General features: G+C 59.3%; 1 protein-coding gene across 1 annotated transcript in view; it reads right to left on the bottom strand.

Annotated features, from left to right (window-relative positions):
* GALNT9 (polypeptide N-acetylgalactosaminyltransferase 9) overlaps positions 1-21,583 on the bottom strand; it is a 74,339-nt gene that overhangs the window by 40,174 nt on the left and 12,582 nt on the right. Inside the window, exon 2 of the mRNA XM_025861643.2 lies at positions 9,223-9,403. Coding sequence (XP_025717428.1) covers positions 9,223-9,403 — 181 coding nt within the window. The remainder of the gene's footprint in view (positions 1-9,222; positions 9,404-21,583) is intronic.

The following is a 21,583-nucleotide window of genomic DNA, read 5'->3' as shown; positions in this document are numbered from 1 at the left end:
AGGGATGGCGCCGCTGCCCAGGACCGCGTCCCCCATGGGGACAGTGGGCTCCATGCAGGTGGAGGGTGGGCCTCTCCCCCACACAGCATGGGAAGACCAGGATGGCTCGGGGCCTCCTGCACATCGTCACACTGGGTGGCTGGGCATGCGGTGCTCCCTGTGTGAGCCCCACTCACGGTGGAGAGCCCTGGGGACGCCGGTGCCAATGGGCACATCAACAAGACTCCGCCTGCCCTCGCCGGCCCCTCCCCATGCTTGTCTGCTCACCCCGGCTCCCCCTCAAGGCAGCACAGGCTGAGCCCCTGTCGCAGAGCAGAGACACCGGCCCCCCAAGGACCACCGGCAGCACACCATGGGCCTGACCGCTGTCCAGGGGCTCGAGCAGGCAGCAGCGAGGGGGCGCGCAGACAGTCCCGGGCTTTGGGCGCCCAGGTCCACAGCCGTGTGGTTCCACGGGCCGACCCCTGCAGGCGTCATACAGACAAGTGTGCTGCTGTGGGACGTTTAAGTTAGCGCTTCCCAGAGCGCAGGGGCCTTTCCCAGACACCCCTTCTGGGCAGGGTGAGGCCATCTTTGTGCACAGCGCTCATCTGCACCTGGCAATCACCCCACCGGGAACGCGTGCAGCTTCTAAGTTGTTGGAATTAGAAACAGTGCAATGTATAGGGTTCATTTAGGCCCAACACAAATCTGCATTAAATAACCTCTTTTACTCATAATGCACTCCCCTTCCCCATTAGACAAAGTGTGTGTTCAACCCAGGGCCGACGGAAAGGGATGTTATCAGGGAAGGCTCACTGCTAACCCGGCCCCACCCCAGTGTGGGGGCCTCGGGTGCTGGGGCGTGGCCGCACGTGGCCGCACGCCACCTGAGCAGGCGGCCCTCCCACCCAGCTCTTTCTGCCGCTGGGCTGTGGCCATTCTCGGGACTGCACGGCTCGGGGACCCGGCCACCGGCGCTTCCACCCTCCCCGTGGTGGCCATCACGGCCCTCCAGCTCTCTGCGCCCCCTGCCCTGTCTCTCGTTCCAGCTTAAGCCAGTTTGAGATGGATCTTCTGCCACGTGTGATGAAGGGGTCCTGATCCAGCGCCGGCCTTGGAATGCACACTGCCCGAGCTCGCGGTGTGGTGGGAGGACTGCCTGCACACGCCGTGAGCTTCTCCCTCAGCAGACGGGTCAACCGTGGAGCCAGCGGGCTTGGCTCAGGCGCTCACAGCCACACGTCTGACCACCACCCCGTCTCAAGAAGGCTCCGTCCGTGGGAGCTGGGGTTCCCTCAGCAACAGGGCTTCATCCTAACCCTGCCCTCCACCAGGACACAGACAATCCCAGCTCGGGGCCTCGGCTCCGGGTGCGGGGCAGAGAGAGGGCCACCTGCCAACCCGTCAGCTGAATTCTCAGCCAGCCCCCCAGGATCTGAGACGGGTGTCCCCACAATCCTGAGAGGCCAGAGACCAAGCAGACCAAACACCACAAGCTCCTGAGAGGAGCAGACAAGCATCCCTGCCTCTCACAGCTCACAGGGCAGATGGGCAGATGGCCCAGGGCACACGAGGAGGGGTCTGCAGGGCCTTCGGGAAAGCTTCCTCTGTTCTTGAGGACAGACAGGATGCAGGAACATATTTGTTCAGCCTTTCGAGAATGTGTGAGGGTGTGATACTGGGAGCTGCCGCAGCTGTGTTGTGATCATGAGGATGGATGAGGCAGAGCAGAGAACTGGGGAGAGCTGGGGCCCCTGATGCTGTCAGCAACTGCCAGTTGAACGACTCGGGACCCTGACTGCAGCCTGCTGGTTATGTGAGGTCAGGAGTCCCTTCACTGTGCTGTGCAGCCATGTCTAGCTGAGTTGTTGGGGTTTTCATCTGACATTGTCGTCACTGACAGAGAACATCCACTCTCTTTAGGGGGACCCCACTCCTCCCTGGGGTGTCATCCAGCCCATGTACCTAAACACTATGATGCACAGTTTCAAATAGGTGCAGTGGCCACCGTGCTTCCCAAAGAGGCTGCAGCAGCAGGCCGCACCCCTGCGCTCCTCGGCTGGGACCCTCCCACCACAGCCACCTCCACCCACAGAGCACGGCGAAGCAAGGCCACGTGCCTCTGAGCAGAGTCATGAAGAGCAGGAAGCCTTTGTTTTGGGGGCCCCGAGGTACCACGGAGGCAATCCGACTGCCACACAGGGGGTGCTCTGGTGGACAGCTGGAGGTCGGCATCCACACGCGTGACATCCCCCAGGCCTGCCACCGGGCTCCCAGCCATTGAGGGCCCCCGACACCACACCCCCAGCTGAGTCCAGATGGTCCTGCTCAGAGAGGCCACCCCCACACACCCCATCTGAATTCCTGCCTCCGAGTCCATTAACACCGTTAACGATGCAGCGGGGGAATGTGCAGGGCACACAGTGGGTGCTTCCTGCAGACGTGCGGGGTGGACTGCTAGAGGGGGGCTGAGCTTTGTGCAAGAACAGTTCCCGCTCAGACTTCGCGTTCCCCACTGGGAGCCAAAGCAGCAGGAAATCCTCAACCGCAGGGACGTTTCTAAGAGGATTTATAAACCCACAGAGGAGCAGGGGTGGTTACGAGGCTCTTGAAAGCCTCTTCCAAGGTCTCGGTTAGGGCACATGGCAGGCACGTCCCGGCTGGCCTCACAGGAAACAGGGCCACGGCAGCGACACTAATGGAAATTTATGGGGACGCCCTCTGTGCCGCTGGAGAAATAATCGCAGGATGGAGAGGCGGCACCCCTCCCAGGGCAGCAGCAAGCTCCGCGGCTGACGGCAGGACACACATCTATCTCCTGCCAGAGGCGCCAGGTCTGGGGCTCAGCAGGGACCCGGAGGCTGCGCCTTCCAAGGGCCTGTGTCCTGCCCTTGGAAGCACGTCACCCAGCGAGCATTTCTGCTTCTCTCTGGATGCCTTCCTGATGGTGGCACCTGCCCGCTGTGGGTGACACGCTCCACCCTCGCAGGAACGTCCACAATCACGGATCCTTGATGAGCGAGGCCACACCTCTGCTGGGCCTTCCTGCTGGTCGGACAGCAGAGGAGGCCGAGGCAGGACTCGGGGGCCCAGAGGCAGAGCACCCCCTCCCGCAGAAAGCAGCATGGAGCTGACACGTGCGGCAAACCCTGAGTCCATCTGTCCATCCAGGCAGCTGGCTGCAAGGCCTCCCAGAGACATTCGCTTGCACATGCATGGGTGCCCACGCACAAACACGTACACGCAACTACATGCACACACACAGCATCTCACAGACCCAGGGACACACTGCAGAGCAGACAGCCAGCAAAGACATCCAGGGCTCGTATTTATTCGAGGTGCCTGCTTGTGGAGCTAAGGGCGCACGTACCCGGATGTGCACAGGCAAAACAGCTCCAGCTCACCTGTCCCCACCTGTCTTCACAGAGACAAGGCCACAGGCCGAGACGCAGCCCGCACCCCTGCTGTGGGGCACAGACTCACCTCGCCGTGTGTTCACGGACGTACAGGCAGGCACTCCTGTACTCAGGCACTCGGACCTCAGAGCCTGGCAGACGTGCACACAGACCCCCACATGCCGGAACCAGGGCACGGATGTAGGAGACCCCTCCCACACCCCGCCTCACACAGACCAAGCGGGACCGTCTCAGGGGTTGTGACGTCACTGCCCCGAGTGCTGAAGGGCCTGGCCACCATCTGGCAGCCCGGAGGCCTTCACGCACCCGGTGGAGTGAGCAGGCTGCAGGGGTGGCCCAGACCGCCACGAATCGCTGGGCCATCGGCAGCCTGGGCCTTCAGGGCCCAGGTGCACAATCTCCGGGGCCTGTGACCACCAGCTTCTCCAGACTCTCCCTCCAGCATCCCTGTGGTCACTGACCCACCATGGGCCAGGGTCCAGCTCAGCATGGGCTCTTCTGCTGGCTGTCAGCCCCTGCGGCCCCATGGGGCCTCTGAGGGTGGACACAGCCCTCCCCCCGGCAGGCTCCAGAGCTTGGGGTGAAGTGGGCTCTGCCCGCATCCCAACAAATCCCCAGCTGCGAGGGAGCCAGGGGGCAGGCAGGTTCTGCCCTTCCTGTCTGGCTGCAGCAGGCTCGAGCGCCCCCTGCCCAACTTCCCTGGGGACCCCCCCCCCACAGACATCTCCCTCCTGGGGGCACAGACTGAAGGCTCCAGGGCGGGCCAAAGGGTAGGGTGTCGCCTGCTAGAACGCCCGGTCAGGACGCCACTGGGGCTGCAGTTCGGTGCTCCCGGTGAGTAAAGAAACCAGGGGCCTCTCCCTGCACACAAGACGCACCCACCCCTCATGCTTCCGTGATGACACCCCGGTTTCCCATCTCCTCGTCTGAGACACCTGCCTGCTCTGACAGACCCTAAACACAGGAGGCATCAGGAGCTGGGCCCCGGCACAAGGTAACGGACTCCAGTCCTCTCGCACGCCATCCCTTCAATCTGACTTACTGGAGCGGACAGCCAAGCTGTTTGCGGCGCAGACAGTTAATATGCACGAAGACTCTGCAAACATGTAGCAGGGGGGACATTACTGCACATGATGTAGGACAGGCTCGGGCTCAGCCGCTCGTTTTTATGATCCTGTTTAATTTGGATTTGCCAGTCTCCCTTTTATCATCCCGTGCACCAGTCTTAATAATCAAGATCTATGTTATGTGCTTTGTGGCATAATTAAAGCTACTGCTTAATTAGAAAACCTACCTACCTCCAGACAAAGGGATATCAATAATGTATCTAATGCGAGAAAGCAAGTGAGAACTTTGGTTTGAGAGTGGACAGAATTGTTGGTCGGGGCAGGCACACATGCACACACATGTGAACACGCATTAACACATACACATGCACACATGCAGACACACTAACACATGCAGACACGCACACATGCACACGCACACCCACATCCCATGTGTGTTTCTAGTGGCCGCACCTGTCAGAATTCAACACAAGACCATTTCTCATTGGATGGGTGGGCTCCATGGGGATTAAGGCCGTTTAGGGAATCAAAATCTGACAGCTTAAGATGGGCATAGATGGAACTTGCATTTATGTATTTATCCAGTTAGTCATCCACAGATATTTGCTGAGGGCCTACTAAGCACCAGGTGTGGCTCCTGAAGCGTGGCCACACTAAGGCTCCCACAGACACCCGTTGGTGTCGCAAACCGAGAGGTCAGCATTCTGCAATGGCCCACGCCGGTCTTCCTCCTGCGGGCTCGTCACCAACAATTGTGGGACTACCTCCAGCCCAGCTCCTGGTCACAGCAACCCTGACCTGAATCCCCATCCCGGCTCCTGGAAGGCCTCCACTAGCGGTCCTGGGCCAGGGACTGTGCCTGGGCCATCAGGTGGGCTGGAATGGGGCCGCGGGGGTGCAGCAGCTGGCCCCGACTGGCATGTCTCTGCCTGCGTGCTCTCGGACCTGTCCCCCGGCACTCGGAATGGGCACGTTTGGGCTCCCTCCCAACATGGCGGCTGCAGGACAGGTAGACTGCTTCGGTGGCAGCTCACGGGCCAGGGCCAGTGCTGGGCTGGGCAGGGTGGAGGCATTGGAAGCCCCACCGCATCACCTCTGCCCTCCTCTATTGGACGACCCGCCACAAAGCCCATCCAATCTAGGGGAGGGACGCAGAGTCCACCCCTTGCGGGAGGGGGCAGATTCTAGAAGACAGTCTCCCTTCCATGTTTGGCTTATGTGGAGAAGGTGAGAATCTGGGGGGGAAATGCATCTGACACAGCAGGGCTCAGCAAACTATGGCTCATGGGCCCAAACTGGGTACTTGACCCTTCCTGCCTTGGCTTCCTCATCTGCAAAACGTGGGCACTGTCCATCCTCACAGCGCTGCTACGGGGTCAGTGCTGGTCCACGGGCAGTGCTCTGCAGCACACCGGTCCTAAATATGCCCTGGGGCAACCATTGGGCACCCCACTCGCTGAGCTGCACAGGGCCTGGGTCTCCCCCAGGATGGCTGGGGCCCATGTTCGAAGCCAAGGTCACATGCGGGCTGTCAATGCATAACTAAGCCCCACAACGCTGTCCGCTGGGGGACGGCAGCAAGTCCAGAGAGGCCCAGGAGCCTGGCGGGACAGCAAGGGCTCGGAAGGGCTTCTCTCTGGTTTCTAGTTCGTCATCCTCACATGCACGGGGTGGGGGGCCTGTGCATGTCACACTCACCAAAGCCTCCCCATTTCTTTTTGGGAAAGAAATGGATATAAATAAACATGTAAGAAAATGGAACCCACATTCTCTGTTTCAAGGAGGCGGAGAGCTGTGCCCCTTCCAATCAGTGTCTGTAAATCAGATTTCTATCAATCAAGCCACCTATTGTAAACGGTGGCTCTTTCAAAGTTCGCCCTGACGTCTTCTTCCATAACGTGAGGCTGACAGGAAACTGATCACTCCTGTCGGGTTTTATTTGGGCAGACAGAGCCTTCCTAAAGAGGGAGCCTCTGCCACGCGAGGGAAGGAGGCTGGGACTCAGTCTCAGAAAGCACTCTGAGGACTCAGGGGTGTGCAGGGATGTGCCAGAGCACGAGAGCCCATTAAGAAGCAAGAAATATAATCCAAATGCTTGAGCAAAAGATTTAAAAATATATGTGTGTGTGTGTGCTAATTTACTAGAGCCTAGAGGACTTTCCATTTATTTATAATTTATTGCAATGTTGGCTTCAGGAACAGCTGGATCCAGGTGCTGCTACTATGGCACTGGAAGCTGATTCCTCCCTACCTCCCAGCTCTGCCACACCCTGACTGGGTTTTCCCTTGGGTTCCACGGGTGGGCTGTGGGAACTCTAAGCTTTCCCCTCATAATGGTAAGATGGTGCAGCCTCCCAGGTTCCCATTATTGCAGTTTCACTTTGGCTGAAAAGCCTGATTTTTTCCCCCAGTGACCTCAGGTAATTCCAACATGCACTCTGATTGGACTGCACCCAGACCACAGGACAGCCTTGAGCCAGGGGCTGTAGCTGGTGGACATAATGCTCTAATTGCCTTAATCCTGAGTCATGTGACCTGCCCTGCAGCTGGAATGGAAAGTTTCCACCGGTTCTCATGTGGGAGCAGGGCGCCCAAAGAAAGAGCACCAGATTTCAGGGAGGCAAACAACAGCATCTATGACACACACTCGCGTCTGTTCTATAAATGCAGCGCTCTGACGCTGGAAGATGCAGCAGGACCGCCAGGAGAGCCCTGCCCCCAGCCCAGGGCTGGCGATGGCTGGACATCGAGAGGCCCAGCGCTCTGAACCCCGTGAGCTTATGGGAGGTGGGTGCCACTCACTTGCCAAGTCAACTACTACCCTGTCCACAGGAAGGGGTTAACACAGCAGGCCTGGCTTGTCCAGAAACACCCTCCCTGCACAGGAAAGGTCTGGCCCTTGCCAGCTCCCAGGAGGTAACTTCTGAGTCCTTGGGACACCGTGCCTGACCACAGTGTCCTTGGTTCCGTGGGGCCTTGGGCCACGTGGGATGGTCTATACTGCAGTGTGATCTATGCTGGAGCCTGAGCCACAGTGTCAGCCTGACCTCTGGGGGCTGGGGATGAAGGTCGGTTGGCCACCAAAACCCTGGACAGCAGGGCTGAAGTGGGCCCCCTGTTGCCATACTCCACGGGGGTGGTCACTCGCCGTGGCTGGGAGGGTCCCTCCCGCCTGCTCCCCCCGCCCTGCCCTCTGCACTCTTCATGATGTCATTCCATCCTTCAACAAACCCCAGCAGGAGTAAAACTGTGGTGCCCAGAAGCCCAGAGACAAGAACTCAACTCCAGCCACTGAGGGAACCTTATTGAGGTCACCCTCCAAAGGTCAGGGCACACTGGGGAGCGCTCAGAAACTGCCATGCACACCCACACATGTGCACACACGTGCACACATGTGCACGCACACACCCTTAGAGCATGGAATGGCACGTCCCGAACCTGAGCCACTCAAGCCCGTGTCCATGACTTTGTCACATCTAGACGTCACCTGCATTATTCACTCAGCATGTTTCTTCAAATTGCCCTGTTTATACCCAACCACACTTTTTACTCAGGAAAGGAATCTTTATTCCATCTCACAAAAGGAAAGCCACTTTGATGGTACCCATGAAAATAAAGCAGCGTTCTTTCCTGTGGCTCGTGAGCTCGGGGTCTGCCGGGACAAAGGGGGATTCCTCTGGGATGAAGTCCCAAGTGGAACAGGAGAGGTGGACAGTGGCCTCTCACCGCAGCCCCGTGCTGTCCAGGGAACAAGCCGCACCTACTGTCCATTCCCAAGGCACTGGGTGAAGGGAACCCCTGGGTTAGGCCGCAGGGAGGCGCACTCTGGGCAGCCATGGCTCACTCGGGAGACCTGCCCCAGGGCACCTCACCCCTTGGTCTGGGGAGACAATGCCTGCAGAGCAGGGGGTCTGCAGTGAGTTCCCGCTGCCTGGCCTCCTGGGGCATCCCACCTGCAAGTGTACCCCACCTGTACCGCACCCATGGTGCACCTGCTCCGCACCCATGGTGCACCTGCTCAGGCTTCCTCCTCCCGGGCCGGCCCTCCTGCTCCGCTCCCAGGACCGCTTCCCAAACACAGTCTCACACACACTCTAAAAATGCCCCCCTCACCCCCGCCACTGTCCCTGTGGTTTGCTCCAGGGCCGGTCCCGCCCCTCGCCCACGCAGCCACCCGCCCGCCCCCACTGCTGAGGGCCCCTCCAGCACCCAGGGTCCCCACTCCCCCCAGGCTTTCCGTAGGCAGAGCCAGAGAGAGGAGCCCAGCCAAGCTTGCCTTTCCTTTCCAGCCCACGTGCCCGCCTGGAGGGACTTACTCAAGTAATGATGCTGAATATGGCATCTTGTTCACATTTCACCCCCGCCAAGGTACCTAACGAGCTTTCAAACAGGATGCAATGCTTGCAGAGCCGGCTACGAGGCAAGGCCACAGCCGGCGGCAGACTGGGGGTGGGAGGGCCAGGGGTTCGCGACGGATGGCAGACAGCTTTAGATGGGGGGCGCCATGCGAGCAAGTGAGCCCTGAGGTCCCAGCGCGCTTCACCGGTGTCCTTGTGTGGAGCGGCAGCAAGGCGCAGCCCAGCTCTTGGGCCTGCACACGTCTGCGTGGACAGGACGCCCACGACCCGCCGACAGCAGAGACACCAGAGCGGTGCAGGGCGGACCCTCTGGGCCCGGGGTGCCTGCCTGCGCGTCCGCGCTCCTGGAGCCCACAGCGCGGGGCTGGGCCTGGGGGCCCCTGTGAGGCGCGTACTCACTTGTTGGGCCTGTAGTCCGGGATGGTCCTGTCCAGGGAGATGCGGTCGCTGAGCTGAGCGTTGTACCCGTATTCCTCGTACTTGCTCTCTGTCTCCCGGCTGTCCTCCCGCAGCGTGGCCGCCATGCCGCCCTGGCCCAGGCCCCCGGGGCCCTCCACCAGGCCGATGGGCTTGGCGAGGCCTAGCGGGAAACGGGAAAGGGGGGCGGTCAGGCAGGCCCCCCACCCTCCCGCCCTCCCCAGCCCAGCTCCAGCCTCCACTTTCTTCCAGACCCAACTCTGGGAATTCAAGGAAAGTCTATTAATTAACATTTGTTTTCAATAAAAATAAGTTCACTTTAAGAACGCAAATTAGTTGCCCACCTGCTCCCTGACCCTTGAGGCTGTTGGTCTTTCTGAGGTCATTGCACGGCCACAGTGGGACGCTACCTGGAGCGTGTGCCCGCAGTCCCCCGGGAGCCCCAGAGCGCCCAACACAGAGGACACTGGTGCCGCAGGGCCCTGCCTCGGAGGGTGGAGAGGGATGGAGCGGACCTGTGAGACCAGGCAGGAGGCACCTGTGCACGCGAGCTCCTGGGGAAGGCCAGGCCTGGGGCCTGTTCTTCTGGAACGTCCCTCTAAGTGGTCACGTGTGCCAGAGAGGCGCGTGGGGACGGCACCCTGGCTCTCTCTGGGACGGGTGACTCTGGGGCATGCTGGTTCCCGGAGTGGGGCCCCAGGGCACCGCAGTCCAACCCTCGGAAAGGCGGGCTGCCCCCAAAGTGCAGACTCCCCGCACGCGGGCAGGGGGCTCTTCTCTGCGCCATCTGCCCCCTTAGGTTTGTTACGGGCATGAAACAAGGAGGCCGCGCACTGAGGGGCGCAAACCGAAATCCAAGCTGTACCGGCCTCACACCCCGCAAACAAATCCCACCGACAGCCAGCCCTGCCCCTGACGGCCCCCGACCCAGGCCTCCTGGAGCAGATGTCCCGCCCCCGGCAACACAGGCCCCTTATTTGCCTGCGCTGCTGCCCAGCTTACAGTCCCAGCACAGGAGGGGAGCCCAGGGCGCCTGGACCTCAGAGTTTTCTGGAATATTCCATCTCGAACCGGCAAACCTGTGTTGGTATTTATGTAGGACCGAAGGACACACACTGAATGTAAAATTGAAAAATTGCATGACACATAAATCATTTCCGCTTCTTATTTTAATATTGCAAAAATACATATATAATCATGCTATTTTTAAAGTCCGTGCTGCATTTTCCACTTTGGAAAGTCTGTAAATAGCGGCCTCCCAAAGGCAGATGCGCCCCCAAACCTGAGGGGACAGCAGTGGTGCTGATCACCGCTGGGCCCCCCAGGGAGCTCTGCTGCCCAGGGTGGGGGCTTGAGGGGGTGGAGCCCGGGGGTGAGGGGGCCCGGAGTGGGGTGGGACCTGGGGTGGGGGCCAGGGTGTGGGGGTAGGAGGGGAGCCCTGGACGGTGGGGGCTGGGAGTGGGGCCTGGAGGTTGCTTGGGGGGCAGTTCCGGAGCGGGTGGGGCCTGAGGGTTGGGGGACCCCGAGGGGCGTGGGTTCGGGGTGGGGCGGACAGCGCTGGAGAAGAGGGAGGACCCAGCTCGTGCGGGGTCAGGTCCTGAAAACTCACGGGGCTGCTTCACACCACTTTTTGGCTTGTCAAAGTGAGACACGCCCATGGGAGAACCTCCCGACGGTGCGGAAAGCTAGGGAAAGGCAGAGTTGGGGTGTCCTGGGCAAGCCCCAGTCTGCAAAGGACGGGCTTTTGCAGGCTGTGCCCGCACGCGCGGTAACTTCAGGGTCTGGCTCTGGCTTTGTCGGCCGGGACAGCCTCCGGGGACGTCTGCACGGAGCCTGAGGCTCAGTCCGTCCGCCGGCCTCCGGATTATTCTCGGTTATTCCGGGTTACCTTTGTGACCTTAGGAGGAACACTTTCAGCTCTATTTCTGGAAGCGTCACTTTAGACAGCGTCTGTCCACTCCCTAGCCGGTTAAAGGAAAAGTTAACATTCTCCCGGGAGTTCTGCTCAACGGGGTGTAAGTTTCATTTACATATATATTTTTTCAGTTATAGAGACATATAAATTTACAGGGATAAGCTAGAGGTCCGCCGTACATCACTGTGCCTAGTTAGCAGCACTTAAAATTTTGTCACGAAGGTAGATTGCATGGTGTTCTTACAACAATAAAGATTAAAAAAAAATAAGATGTTGAATTACCCCCAGAAGGACAGAAATAGCTACACTGTAGTTTCTACATTGTCAAACGTTGTCAAAGTCACTTAGAACAGCTAATTTTGCTCTACAGCGGCAACCCAGCTCCCCACAGCAGGTCTGGAGGCTGGTTCTGAAATGAGGCGCGAGCCTACCTCCACCACCCACCCTGTTGCGGGCTGTGGGCTGAGCATCAGCGAGCCACGGAGGCCACGCGGCCCAGCCGGACCACGCTGCTCGCCCCTCCATGGAACGGATAGGCAGCCTCCCTTGCTCTCCCAGACACTATTCATTCCCCCAAATCACGTGCATTTTGGTTGGCTTTAGGCTTGGATCTTGACTTTCTGTGCACTTTTCAGGGTGGAGAGGTAAGGATGATCAGTAACAGTTTTCACGTAGCACGGGCTTCAGACACAGGACCGTGGCCAGCAGCCACACGTCGCCACGCACGGCGACGTCCGGGGCCCCACACAAGAGCTGTGTGTCCAAGCAGAAGCCTCGTGTGGAGCCCGCCTCTGCCTCCAGGGAAGGGTTCTGGGCTGGTCACTTCTGGGCCTTGCCCTGTGCCCTCTGGCCCTGCCTGACCCCTGACCTCTGAGCAGCTGCAGCAGCTCTGAGAGGCTGTTCCTCCGCTGGGGGAGCGGTCGGAGCCCCAGCTCTGTTACAGCTCCGACCATTAAAAACCCATGGATCTGATTCCGCTCTTATGGAGTCGTGCCCATCAGCACCTCCCGGTGGGGCTCGTGGGACTGGCGTCTTCCCTCCTTTCTGGGATGCCCACCGTGGGCTCACGCCTCTTTCACAAAGAGTTCCTTCTAAAGAGGCAGGATTGCTTGGTCCCTGGGTGACAAGGGCAGATGGAACCAGAAGAAACTTGTCAAGACTGAAGGTGGCCTGGCCATTACGGGGCGGGGGCTGTCCACGGCCCGAAGGGCCACTGAACCGATGGCCACACAGCCGCCAAGGCCCCCAGGGTCGACACTGACACCTACAGAACCGGCTTTTGTCTTCACGTCCCCCGAAATCCTGGCTTCCCCAGCTGGGCCTGGTGCCAGGGTGGGGGTGGGGCACAATGTCCCCCAAGTCCTGCCGCCCTCAGGGCTCATCTCTCATTGGTCAGGCCACCAAGTGGGTGACAGGCAGGCTCTGCAGCCTTGTGGGCAGAACCGTGGCAAGCTCTGGTCCTGGGTCCGTGGGACCTGTGGGCGTGGCCGTATCTGGAAATGGGGTCTCTGCAGAGGTCATCCGCTAAGACGAAGTCATCCTGAATTGGGGTGGGGTCCATTTTGGACACAGATGCACACGCAAAGAGAAGTTGGTCACGTGACAACCCAGATAGAGACTGGAGGGACGTGGCCACCAGCCAGGGACCGTGTGGGGCCCCCAGGAGCTGGAGGAAGCCAGAAGCACCCTCCCCCTCCCGCCCCCCGCCCCGGCCCTGCCGGACTTGGAGTCAGGCTCCAGACTGTAAAGGAATGAATGTCTGTTGTTTCAGCCGCCCGGAGCGCGGTGCTTTGTCCCCGCGGCCCCGAGAAACCAGCCGGCAGACCTGCAGCCAGCAGACTGTGACGACTGGACACACGGATGCCAACCATCCCTCACGTGGGACGGCACTCAGCCCCTCTGGAGGCGGCGCAGCGACGGGGTCGGATCACAAAGGCACCGGGGCCTCCAGAACAAGCGGGAGAGCAGCTTTTCCTGTTTGAAACGCTCCACTCCCTCCTGCAGGGGAATCAGAGCCCCAGGCTCTTCCTTCCACCCTTGAATGAGAAGTGATTTTGAGAACAATGGGAAATTTGCATGCATTAGCTCAGCCTTTGAAACATCTGTCCAGCTGACTTCTCTGAAAATTAAACTGAAGCCACACCTCCTTACTTGTTACCCTGGGACTTGGGGGGGTGTCACAGGCTGGTCATGACAGCTGGTGGTCATTACACCCCTGACCGCCCATGGCCAGTGGGTCCTGCCCCAGGTGCTTTTATCACCGCATTTTACAGAAGGATCCCTGAGGCTCACCGAGGCTGCACCCCTCCTATCCACGTGCTTTCAACTTCAAATCCCCTCAAGGAGGAATTTTAGAGGGAACCAGTAAAGGTCACCAATTTTCCATTTTGACATTAAGGACATTAAGTACAGCTGCTTATTACTTTTAGCACCATTTCACAGTGCTGTGGCAAAGGCAGGAGGGACACCCCCTCGTGGCAGAGTGTTTTAATGGAGGCACCCGGTTTATGAGCACCTGGCTCCCTGTTCATCACGCGCCTCCGTAGCAGGTCCCCATGCTCTTGGGGGAGCCCTGGGAGCATGCTGTAGATGACCACGAGAGGCTCTTGGACACTGGCTCGTGGACGCATGCACCTTGTGGACACTGCCCCTCCGGGCAGGTCAAGGGCCGCTCCCGTCCATGTGGCCACCCCTCCCCAGCCCTTGCCCCCCCCAAACACCCACAGCCAGCGTGGCGTGAGGAGAGGCCAGCTGACCATGGAGAATGAGTCTGGCCACGTCGCGGTGACATGGAAACTGAGAAGAGAAATTATTACATTTCCTCTCTACCTACAGCCCACTGGCAAGTCCTTGAAACAGGCAGAGTGACCTTCCTCTAGGCAGTCAACTGCCTCGATGTGGACACTTTGCTAAAGGCCAAAGGTGATCTTAGCCTGACCCCCAGGATCCTGAGTCTACTTTAACATTCAGAAATAACTTCGGAAACTCCCTTTATCTCTGCCCCCCAAGATACATGTCGGCAATCACCCCCCAAGCATACGGCCCACCGATAGACATCTGAAGGGTCTCAGGTTTTATTAGACGGTAATAAACAACCTTTTCCCCACAACAGCTAGCCCCCTCAGGATCCTGGAACCCTTCCTTCCAAATTCCTTAGAGACTGACGCTATCCTTAAGCCCCTCCCAACTTGAAAGTATGTAACGGGCCACTCATGACCCTGGCGTGGCTCTTTCTGCCCACGGGTCCCGTCCCCGGGCTTTAATAAACCACCTTTCTGCACCAAAGTTGCCTCAAGAATTCTTTCTTGGCCGTCGGCTTCGAATCCATCTTTCCTACATCAACAGCACCCAGATTGAATATAAGCCCTGGCTGGGGACATCCAAGAGGGGCCTCATGCCTCTCAAAAAGTGAGCTTCCAGCAGGCATTCCGGAACCTTCTTCAGCTGGGCAGGAAGCCCATGATGCCCAAGCCCCCCGGGATCGTCCAGTGCTGTGTTGCCCTGGACATGGCGTTGCCCTGGGAGAGGGTCAGCAGGGGGTCAGGAGGATGCGCCCATACTCCGTCCTCCAGCTGGAGAAGTCTGCATTTGGCTTTTTGCTTCCACTTGAAATTATTGTCAAACATGTCTCTTCTGTCGTTATGTATCAGACTGAATTCTAATTAGTAATGATCTTCTAAACCACCACGTAATAGCCTGTGGATGGATGCATAAATATTTGCTTCCCACGTCCTGTGTCATTGTACGTTTATTTGTTGGCTTGTCTGGCCAGCCCCGCCCTGCAGCGGTGTGGTTGTCACTCAAGGTTCCAGCAAACACTTCATCCTGAGGGACACAGTGACGGCCGACAATGGGCATGCGCCCAAGTGGGTTACGTCACCAGCAGAGAGCGCCCCTCCTCTGGTATCTTGAGCGCCCAGACAAGGGGAGTGAGGGCCAGCTTTGCACAAAAGGGTGCCTCGGGCTCAGGTGCGCTCCATCCTGGCGCAGGTGGGCTAAGGCAAAACAGCTCTTGGTGGAGGCTGGGCGGACGGTGGCTCGCCCAGGGGCCCAGTTGGCCCAGGGGTCACGGGGGAGGTGGCAGAGGTGGGCCCCCGGCTGTGGAAAGTGAGTTGTCAAGGTCAGGGCACCCACTGCTTCTAGAACATTCTCTGCTCTGGGGCTCTTGCTTAGTGAGGTGGGTTTGCTTTCAGAGGCAGGGACCTGACTTTCTGGAGGAGAAGCAGCTGCCTCTCAACACAGGGTCCTTCCCTGTTCATCCTCCTGTGGTGGTGGGAGGGGAGCGTGTACTTCTGCCAAAGTTCTCCTGAAGCCCACAGCCATTTGCCTCTGTGGATAATCATTCGAAGCTCCTTTCACGTGACCTGAGGGAGCATACTTTCTAATTCCGAGAAATAATTTGGAAGCCATCACAGTGAGGGGGTGGCTGTGTCTGAGATCCCGAGAGCTCCTACTCACACGTGGGAACCCGTGGGGCCCGGCCCAGGAGCGGGAGCAGCCTGTCAGGGATGGACTCAGGTGCTGGGCTGAGGGACTGGGGCCATTGCCCAGACACCGTCTCTTGATTTACAAGAACACGGCGCTGTTCCTCGGCACCTGCATCGTGGGGCTGGGGGTGGGTGCTCCCGTGCTCCACACCTAACCCAGCCTAAGACACCAGATCTTCCAGACTTTCAAGGGAAGGCAGCAAGACAGATTCACCTCTGAATATCAGCAACTATAGCATGGGGTTAACAAAGGGTCTGCCTCTGTCAGCTCGGGTGTGGCAGGCTACAGAAGGCTACATAATGGGTCCCAAAAATGCCCCCGTAAATGGAGCTTTGCAGAGGGGATCACCACAAGGACCCTGAGATTCGGAGAGTGTCCGGGGTCATCCAGGAGGGACCTACGCACCATCAGGTGCCCTTAAAGCAGAGGGGACCGTGAGATCTGAAGGCAGAGCCTGGACAGAAGGGACGCCTGGGCCCCCAGAAGCTGGAAGGGGCAGGAAGGATCCACCCTGGAGCCTCCAGAGAGCCAAGCCCTGCCCACACCTCGGTTTTAGTGCAGGGACACCCATTTTGGGCTTCTGACCTCCAGAACTGTAAGAGAATAAGTCCGGGTTGTTTTAAGCCCATCAGCATGCGATGATTTGTCCTGGCAGCCCCAGGACCGGGCAGAGGACCCAGGCAGAGAGCGCGCCGTCAGTGTGTGGAGAGCACAGCAGGGGTGCCAAGGCCTGGCGCAGCCTTTGGGGCTGTGTGTATAACCACTGCCCCACACCGCCTCAGCCCCAGGGCTCCCGACAGCGGTACCGTGGCCCTGTGGGCAGCCAGCAATCCCCCAACGGCTTCCCCAAACCCGGGTGCCAGGAGGGGGCAGGGAGGCAGCACACCCCTGTGCTCCCAGCAACGGAGGAACCCCGGGCAGGTGCAGGGGTGGCTCACAGTGGCCGCCTTCAGGGCTGGGAGGGTAGGTCTGGAGTCGTCCCTGGCCCCACGGAATGGTGGCCCACAACAGCTGTTTCTACGGACGGCCTGGACATTTCAGAGAAGAGCAGCCGACATGGAGGGACCCGGAGGGACTTGGGGCTTAAAGCAAGTCTCAGGGGCACTGCCCAATGAGACAGATTTCATGTGTAAGCCTGAGCTTCCAGCTCCTGTGGAAGGATCCGGCCGCCCGACAGCACGCATGTGCTCTGGCACAGGGCCCTACACAGGTGCAGGTGGTCAGCTCCCTGCCCCCAGCCCGTTTCGCATGGCTGCCTGGAGGCTGAGAGGTTGTGCCCCCGGTTTCGATGGATGGGGAGGGAGGTGGGTTGACTAGAAGCCCCAAAAGCTGGAACCTGTGAGTGTGGCCTTATTGGGAATAGGGTCTTTGCGGGTGTAACTAAGGTAAGGACTTTGAGATGAGAGCGCCTGGGATTTGGGTCGGTCCTAAATCCGATCACAAGGGTCCTGATAATTTAGAGGGGCTCAGAGAGACACACACAGAGAGGAGAAGCCACATGATGATGGAGTCAGGTGTCTACAAGCCAAGGAACGCCAAGGATTGCCAGGAGCCACGAGAAGCTGGAGAGATGCCCAGAACAGATTCTCCCTCGGAGCCTCCAGGAGGAATCAACCTGCCAATACTGATTTCAGGCTTCTGGCCTCCAGCCTGTGAAAGAATAAATTCCTGTTGTTTGGCCACCAAAAGGCCACCCCTTTTGTGGTCATTTGTTACAGCAGCCAACAGGACACTCCTACGGGGGGAAGGAGGCGGAGGTTGGAGAGGAGGGGGAATGGGGAGGGGCAGAGGGGGAGGGTGTGGGTGGGCAGGGAGGGGGAATGAGGGAGGGGAGGGGCATGGAGGGAGCAGGGGCGAAGTTCTAGGGGCAGACGCTCTGGATGTTTGGCCAGCATCTGTTGTCTCGTCCTTTTCATTAGCAGAACCACAGTTCGTTTGGGGTACAAATGAGTTCAGCTAAAATGCTCCCCTCCCCGGGCTGAACTTGCAGCCAGGGGTGGCATGGGACCAAACTCTGATCAATAAGATTTAAGTGGAATTTGCTGGGTGGAATTTCTGGGAAATGTGTCTAAAAGGCACGGTCTCAGCTGGTGTATGTGGGTTTTTTGCCTTTTACCTGCGGTCCCTCCTCCTTTCTCCTGCCTGGAGCTAGGACTCAATGCCCAGGGCCGAGCGGCCACCCTGAGACCATGAGGCCAAATGCTGCACACTAGGAAGGGAGGGGCTAGAACCAAACGGGGTTGGGTCCTTGAGGCCCCACGGCTATCAGGCCGTGGGCGTCGGGCGGCCACGAGACCCTGAGTTCCATCCCCCAGAGACACGAAGGAGTGAGCCCTGCAGCAGAGGGACCAGCTGCCAGGGCTGGCCGTCCCGGGGCCCCTTCCAGCCCCCTCCCAGAAGAGTCACGTCACACCTGCAACCCACGCCTTCCAGCCAGAGTACCGGGCACACATGGGCGGCTGCAAGAGTTTTCAGCGCGGGAGGAAGCGCGGGAGGAGGTGTGGCGTTCAAGCTCCCAGCTTCCTTGAGTCACCGATTCCATCTGTCACAGGGACTTCAGCCAGTGTTCTGGGAGGAGGCAGCCCCATGCAGACCCTGGTCACAAGCACAGCTGCGGAGAAGGGGCGGAGCTGAGGGCCGCGGGAGGCGGGGGTGCCCTCAGCATCCAGCTCCCCACGCCTGGCGGGCCAGGCCAGCCGATGGACCACCGGCCACCCTGGAATCGGCCAGAATCTTAGATTTGAATCAACACCACCAATTGCTAAAAAGCAATAAATATCCGACAAGACGGGGAAAAAGTTTACAAGGACAGACGTGAAGAAAGATGGGAAGCTGAGGTGGGTGCTTTCTCGGAGTGGGGTGGGTGCTGTCCTGAATACCGCGACCTCCACACCTCAAGGCGGGGGAAGCCAGGGGCCAGACGGCCCCCTGTGTGGGGCCGCAGCCCTGGACAGGGTGGGAGGGCCCGCTCACAGCCCCAGGAGCCCGGAAGGACAGACGCAAAACTCCTGTCCACGGTGGGTCCAACGAGGCCAAGGACTGACCTTCCCTGACAGCGCCCACAGCCGCCCCGTACGCCGGGGCCCCACGCAGAGGCAGAGAGGACCGGCTGCCCACGCTGCCCTCACCAGCGGTCTTCCGCTCCCCAGGTCGCCCAGCAGGCAGGACTCCGAGGCTCACGGTGGACAGACTGCCGGTCACCTGCCAGGGCTCCGGGCCATGCCCTCCCGCCACCGTCCCGGGGAGAGTGGGGTGGAAACAGCAGTGAGCAGAGCGCCTCACCAGCTCCCGGCTCCTCTCTTGCTTTGCTCTATAAAAATGTAGGCCAGTCTAACACGCCTGCTATTAATTTTGATGATTGCAAAGTGGAAGTAAAAGCAGGCCCCATGTGGCTTTGTGGGCGACGGCTCCGCCCCGGGTCCCGCGTACCCACTCTCCCCACGCGCCGCGGCCATTCCAACTCAGACAGGTCTGCTAAGGATCTCTGGGGACCCAAACTGGGGTCGTGTTAATAGCCAAAGAGGGACCGCCCTTCTGGAACCGTGAAGTCATGAATATTTTGCAGGACATGGCAACACCTGTAAGATATATTCTCACTGAGACCAGTCGAGTGCTCAATACATCTCCATGCGTAATGTGAATATTTAGGAGGCCAAGGCATGCAAAACAAGGAGGGACTGGAAACATCTGGCAAAATGGATTTCCTGGCTCTCCCTCTCTCTCGGTAAGCGTGTCCTGTAGCCCGCTCCATCCAGCTGCAGCTTGGGTCTCCTGACTGCTGGGGAGTGGGCACAGGGACATTTGGGAGTCCAGTCCCTCAGCGGCCACCTGGCTCCGAGTGTGGCTGCACGGAAGGCGGGAGTGGTCAGCGGCCACCTGGCTCCGAGTGTGGCTGCACGGAAGGCGGGAGTGGTCAGCGGCCACCTGGCTCCGAGTGTGGCTGCATGGAAGGCAGGAGTGGTCAGGTCCCCGGCCTCTGAAGATAGACGTGCTCTAGCTACGCTGGGCTGAGTTCTCCGCTCAGATCACGACTGCCAAATCTCCCGGGAAATGCAGGGGGTCATGAACAGGAGGATACCGAGGGCCCGTGCTCTGGGGAAGATGTGGGGATGTAGGGCCGGACCCTGGTAGCTGAGAGTCTGGCTGGCTCTGGCTGGGAGCCCCTTTGGGTGGAGACAGAGGATCCAGCCCCTCCTTCAGCTGGCCTCCTGACCCCCAGGGCGGGGATGCCTGCCTTGCTGGCTGCCCCAGCCCCAGGACCTGCTCCATCGTGGTGCTTACCAAACAAACAGGTGCACTGAGAGAATTCATGCATGCATGAATGAATGACCGGAGGGTGCACAACCGTGGGCTCCCAACCTGAAGCACACAGAGCCAGAGCCATGGGTGCTGCCCCCAGAGCTCCATCCAGGGGACAGTGACCTTCCAGACAAGGAATGGTGGACAAACACAAAGTGTCCCTGTCTCAGCCCGCCCCGGCTGCCCTAGGAAACACACAGACTGGATGCTTACACGCCCTTATTTCTCACAGCCCTGGAGCCTGGGAGTCCACACCAAGGCACCAATGTGCCTCCCGGTCAGAGCCTGTCCCTGGTCTGTCTCCTGGCCGGCAGTTCTTGCTGTGTCCTCAACAGTCTGTCCTCGGTGTGCGCGTTCAGAGCGAGAAACGGGGTATCTGTCTCTCTTCCTCTTCCTGCGAGGCCACCCATCCCCCCGTGGGGCCCCCTTGAGGACCCCTCTGAGCCTGAGGGGGAGGGTTCCCTGCAGGGAATCTGGGGCACACACGTTCTGTCGCTTGAGGCCACCTCTGCCCCTGGAACTCATGTCCTTCTCTTGTGCCAGGGGCACGCACTCCACACTCCCCGAGATGTCAGTCACTCCAGCACCAACTCTGGAGTCTGCAGTCAAGGCCTGTCTCCACATCGGCATCCATACCTCCCCAGACCTGAGCCCACGGGGCAGCAGCATGCCCCTCACGCCTGCTGGGGCAGGCACTTGGGTTTGCTCTGCTTGGTGCCAGAGCCAAGCCCAGAATTCAAACCCCACCTTCACCCACGTCCTAACTGTGGGTAAAATACTTGAGCTTTGTGAGCCTCGGTTTCCCTATCTGAGTTAAGGTGACAGCGCCTCCCTCATGGGACCCACACTCCCCCAGGGACCCCTCCAGCCACAGGGCCTTCAGTGGTGGGCAATCCTGGGCCAGAGGAGCTGCCTGTCTGGGGGTGGGGACAGCTCGAAGAACACCTGATCTAAGCCGGCCCTCGCTGAGTGCCTTCTGACCCCAAAGGCCCCAGGTCAAGGATAGAGAGGCTGGAGCTGGGTGTCTGGCTTCCAGTGGCTGGCAGGACCCTCAGGAGAGAGGAGATGGGGAAGGTCTAGAATCTGGCCACATGTTTCTGCAGGACCCAAACACCTAGCTGTCTTTTCTCCTCATCTGAGTTTCTGCAGCCCCGGGAAGGAGAACATGCCCCACACCCCTGTTCTCAGGGGCAGCTAGGGCTTCTTGCAGCCCTGGGCAGTGCCTACGGTTCCATGTCTCTGCTCCCAGTGGGGACACCCTTCTGCCAGGGCCACACTGGACATGAGGCTCTAAGACCCACACTTGTGCCTGACAGGCTATTTGTCAGCATATGGGAGCATCTGGGCCCAACTTGCCTTCCTGGCCTTCTGTCCTCCAGCCATTCAAGATACTTGCTTCCCTTTCTCAACGTTTGGCCTTTCTCACTGTGCAGAATCTCCCACATCCATCCACCCACCCACTCATCCACCCATCCATCCATCCATCATCCATCCACCCATCCATCCACCCATCCACTCATCCAACCATCCAACCATCCATCCATCTACCCATCCATCCATCCACCCATCCACCCATCCATCCACCCACCCATCCACCCATCCATCCATCCACCCATCCATCCAACCATCCAACCATCATCC

This window comes from Callorhinus ursinus, unplaced genomic scaffold, assembly GCF_003265705.2.
Source record: "Callorhinus ursinus isolate GAN/ISIS: 27379988/994484 unplaced genomic scaffold, GSC_fseal_2.0 scaffold150, whole genome shotgun sequence".
NCBI classification, from domain to species: Eukaryota; Metazoa; Chordata; class Mammalia; order Carnivora; family Otariidae; genus Callorhinus; species Callorhinus ursinus.
Note: the sequence above shows the minus strand (reverse complement) of the source record. Positions and strands in the feature narration are given on the sequence as shown.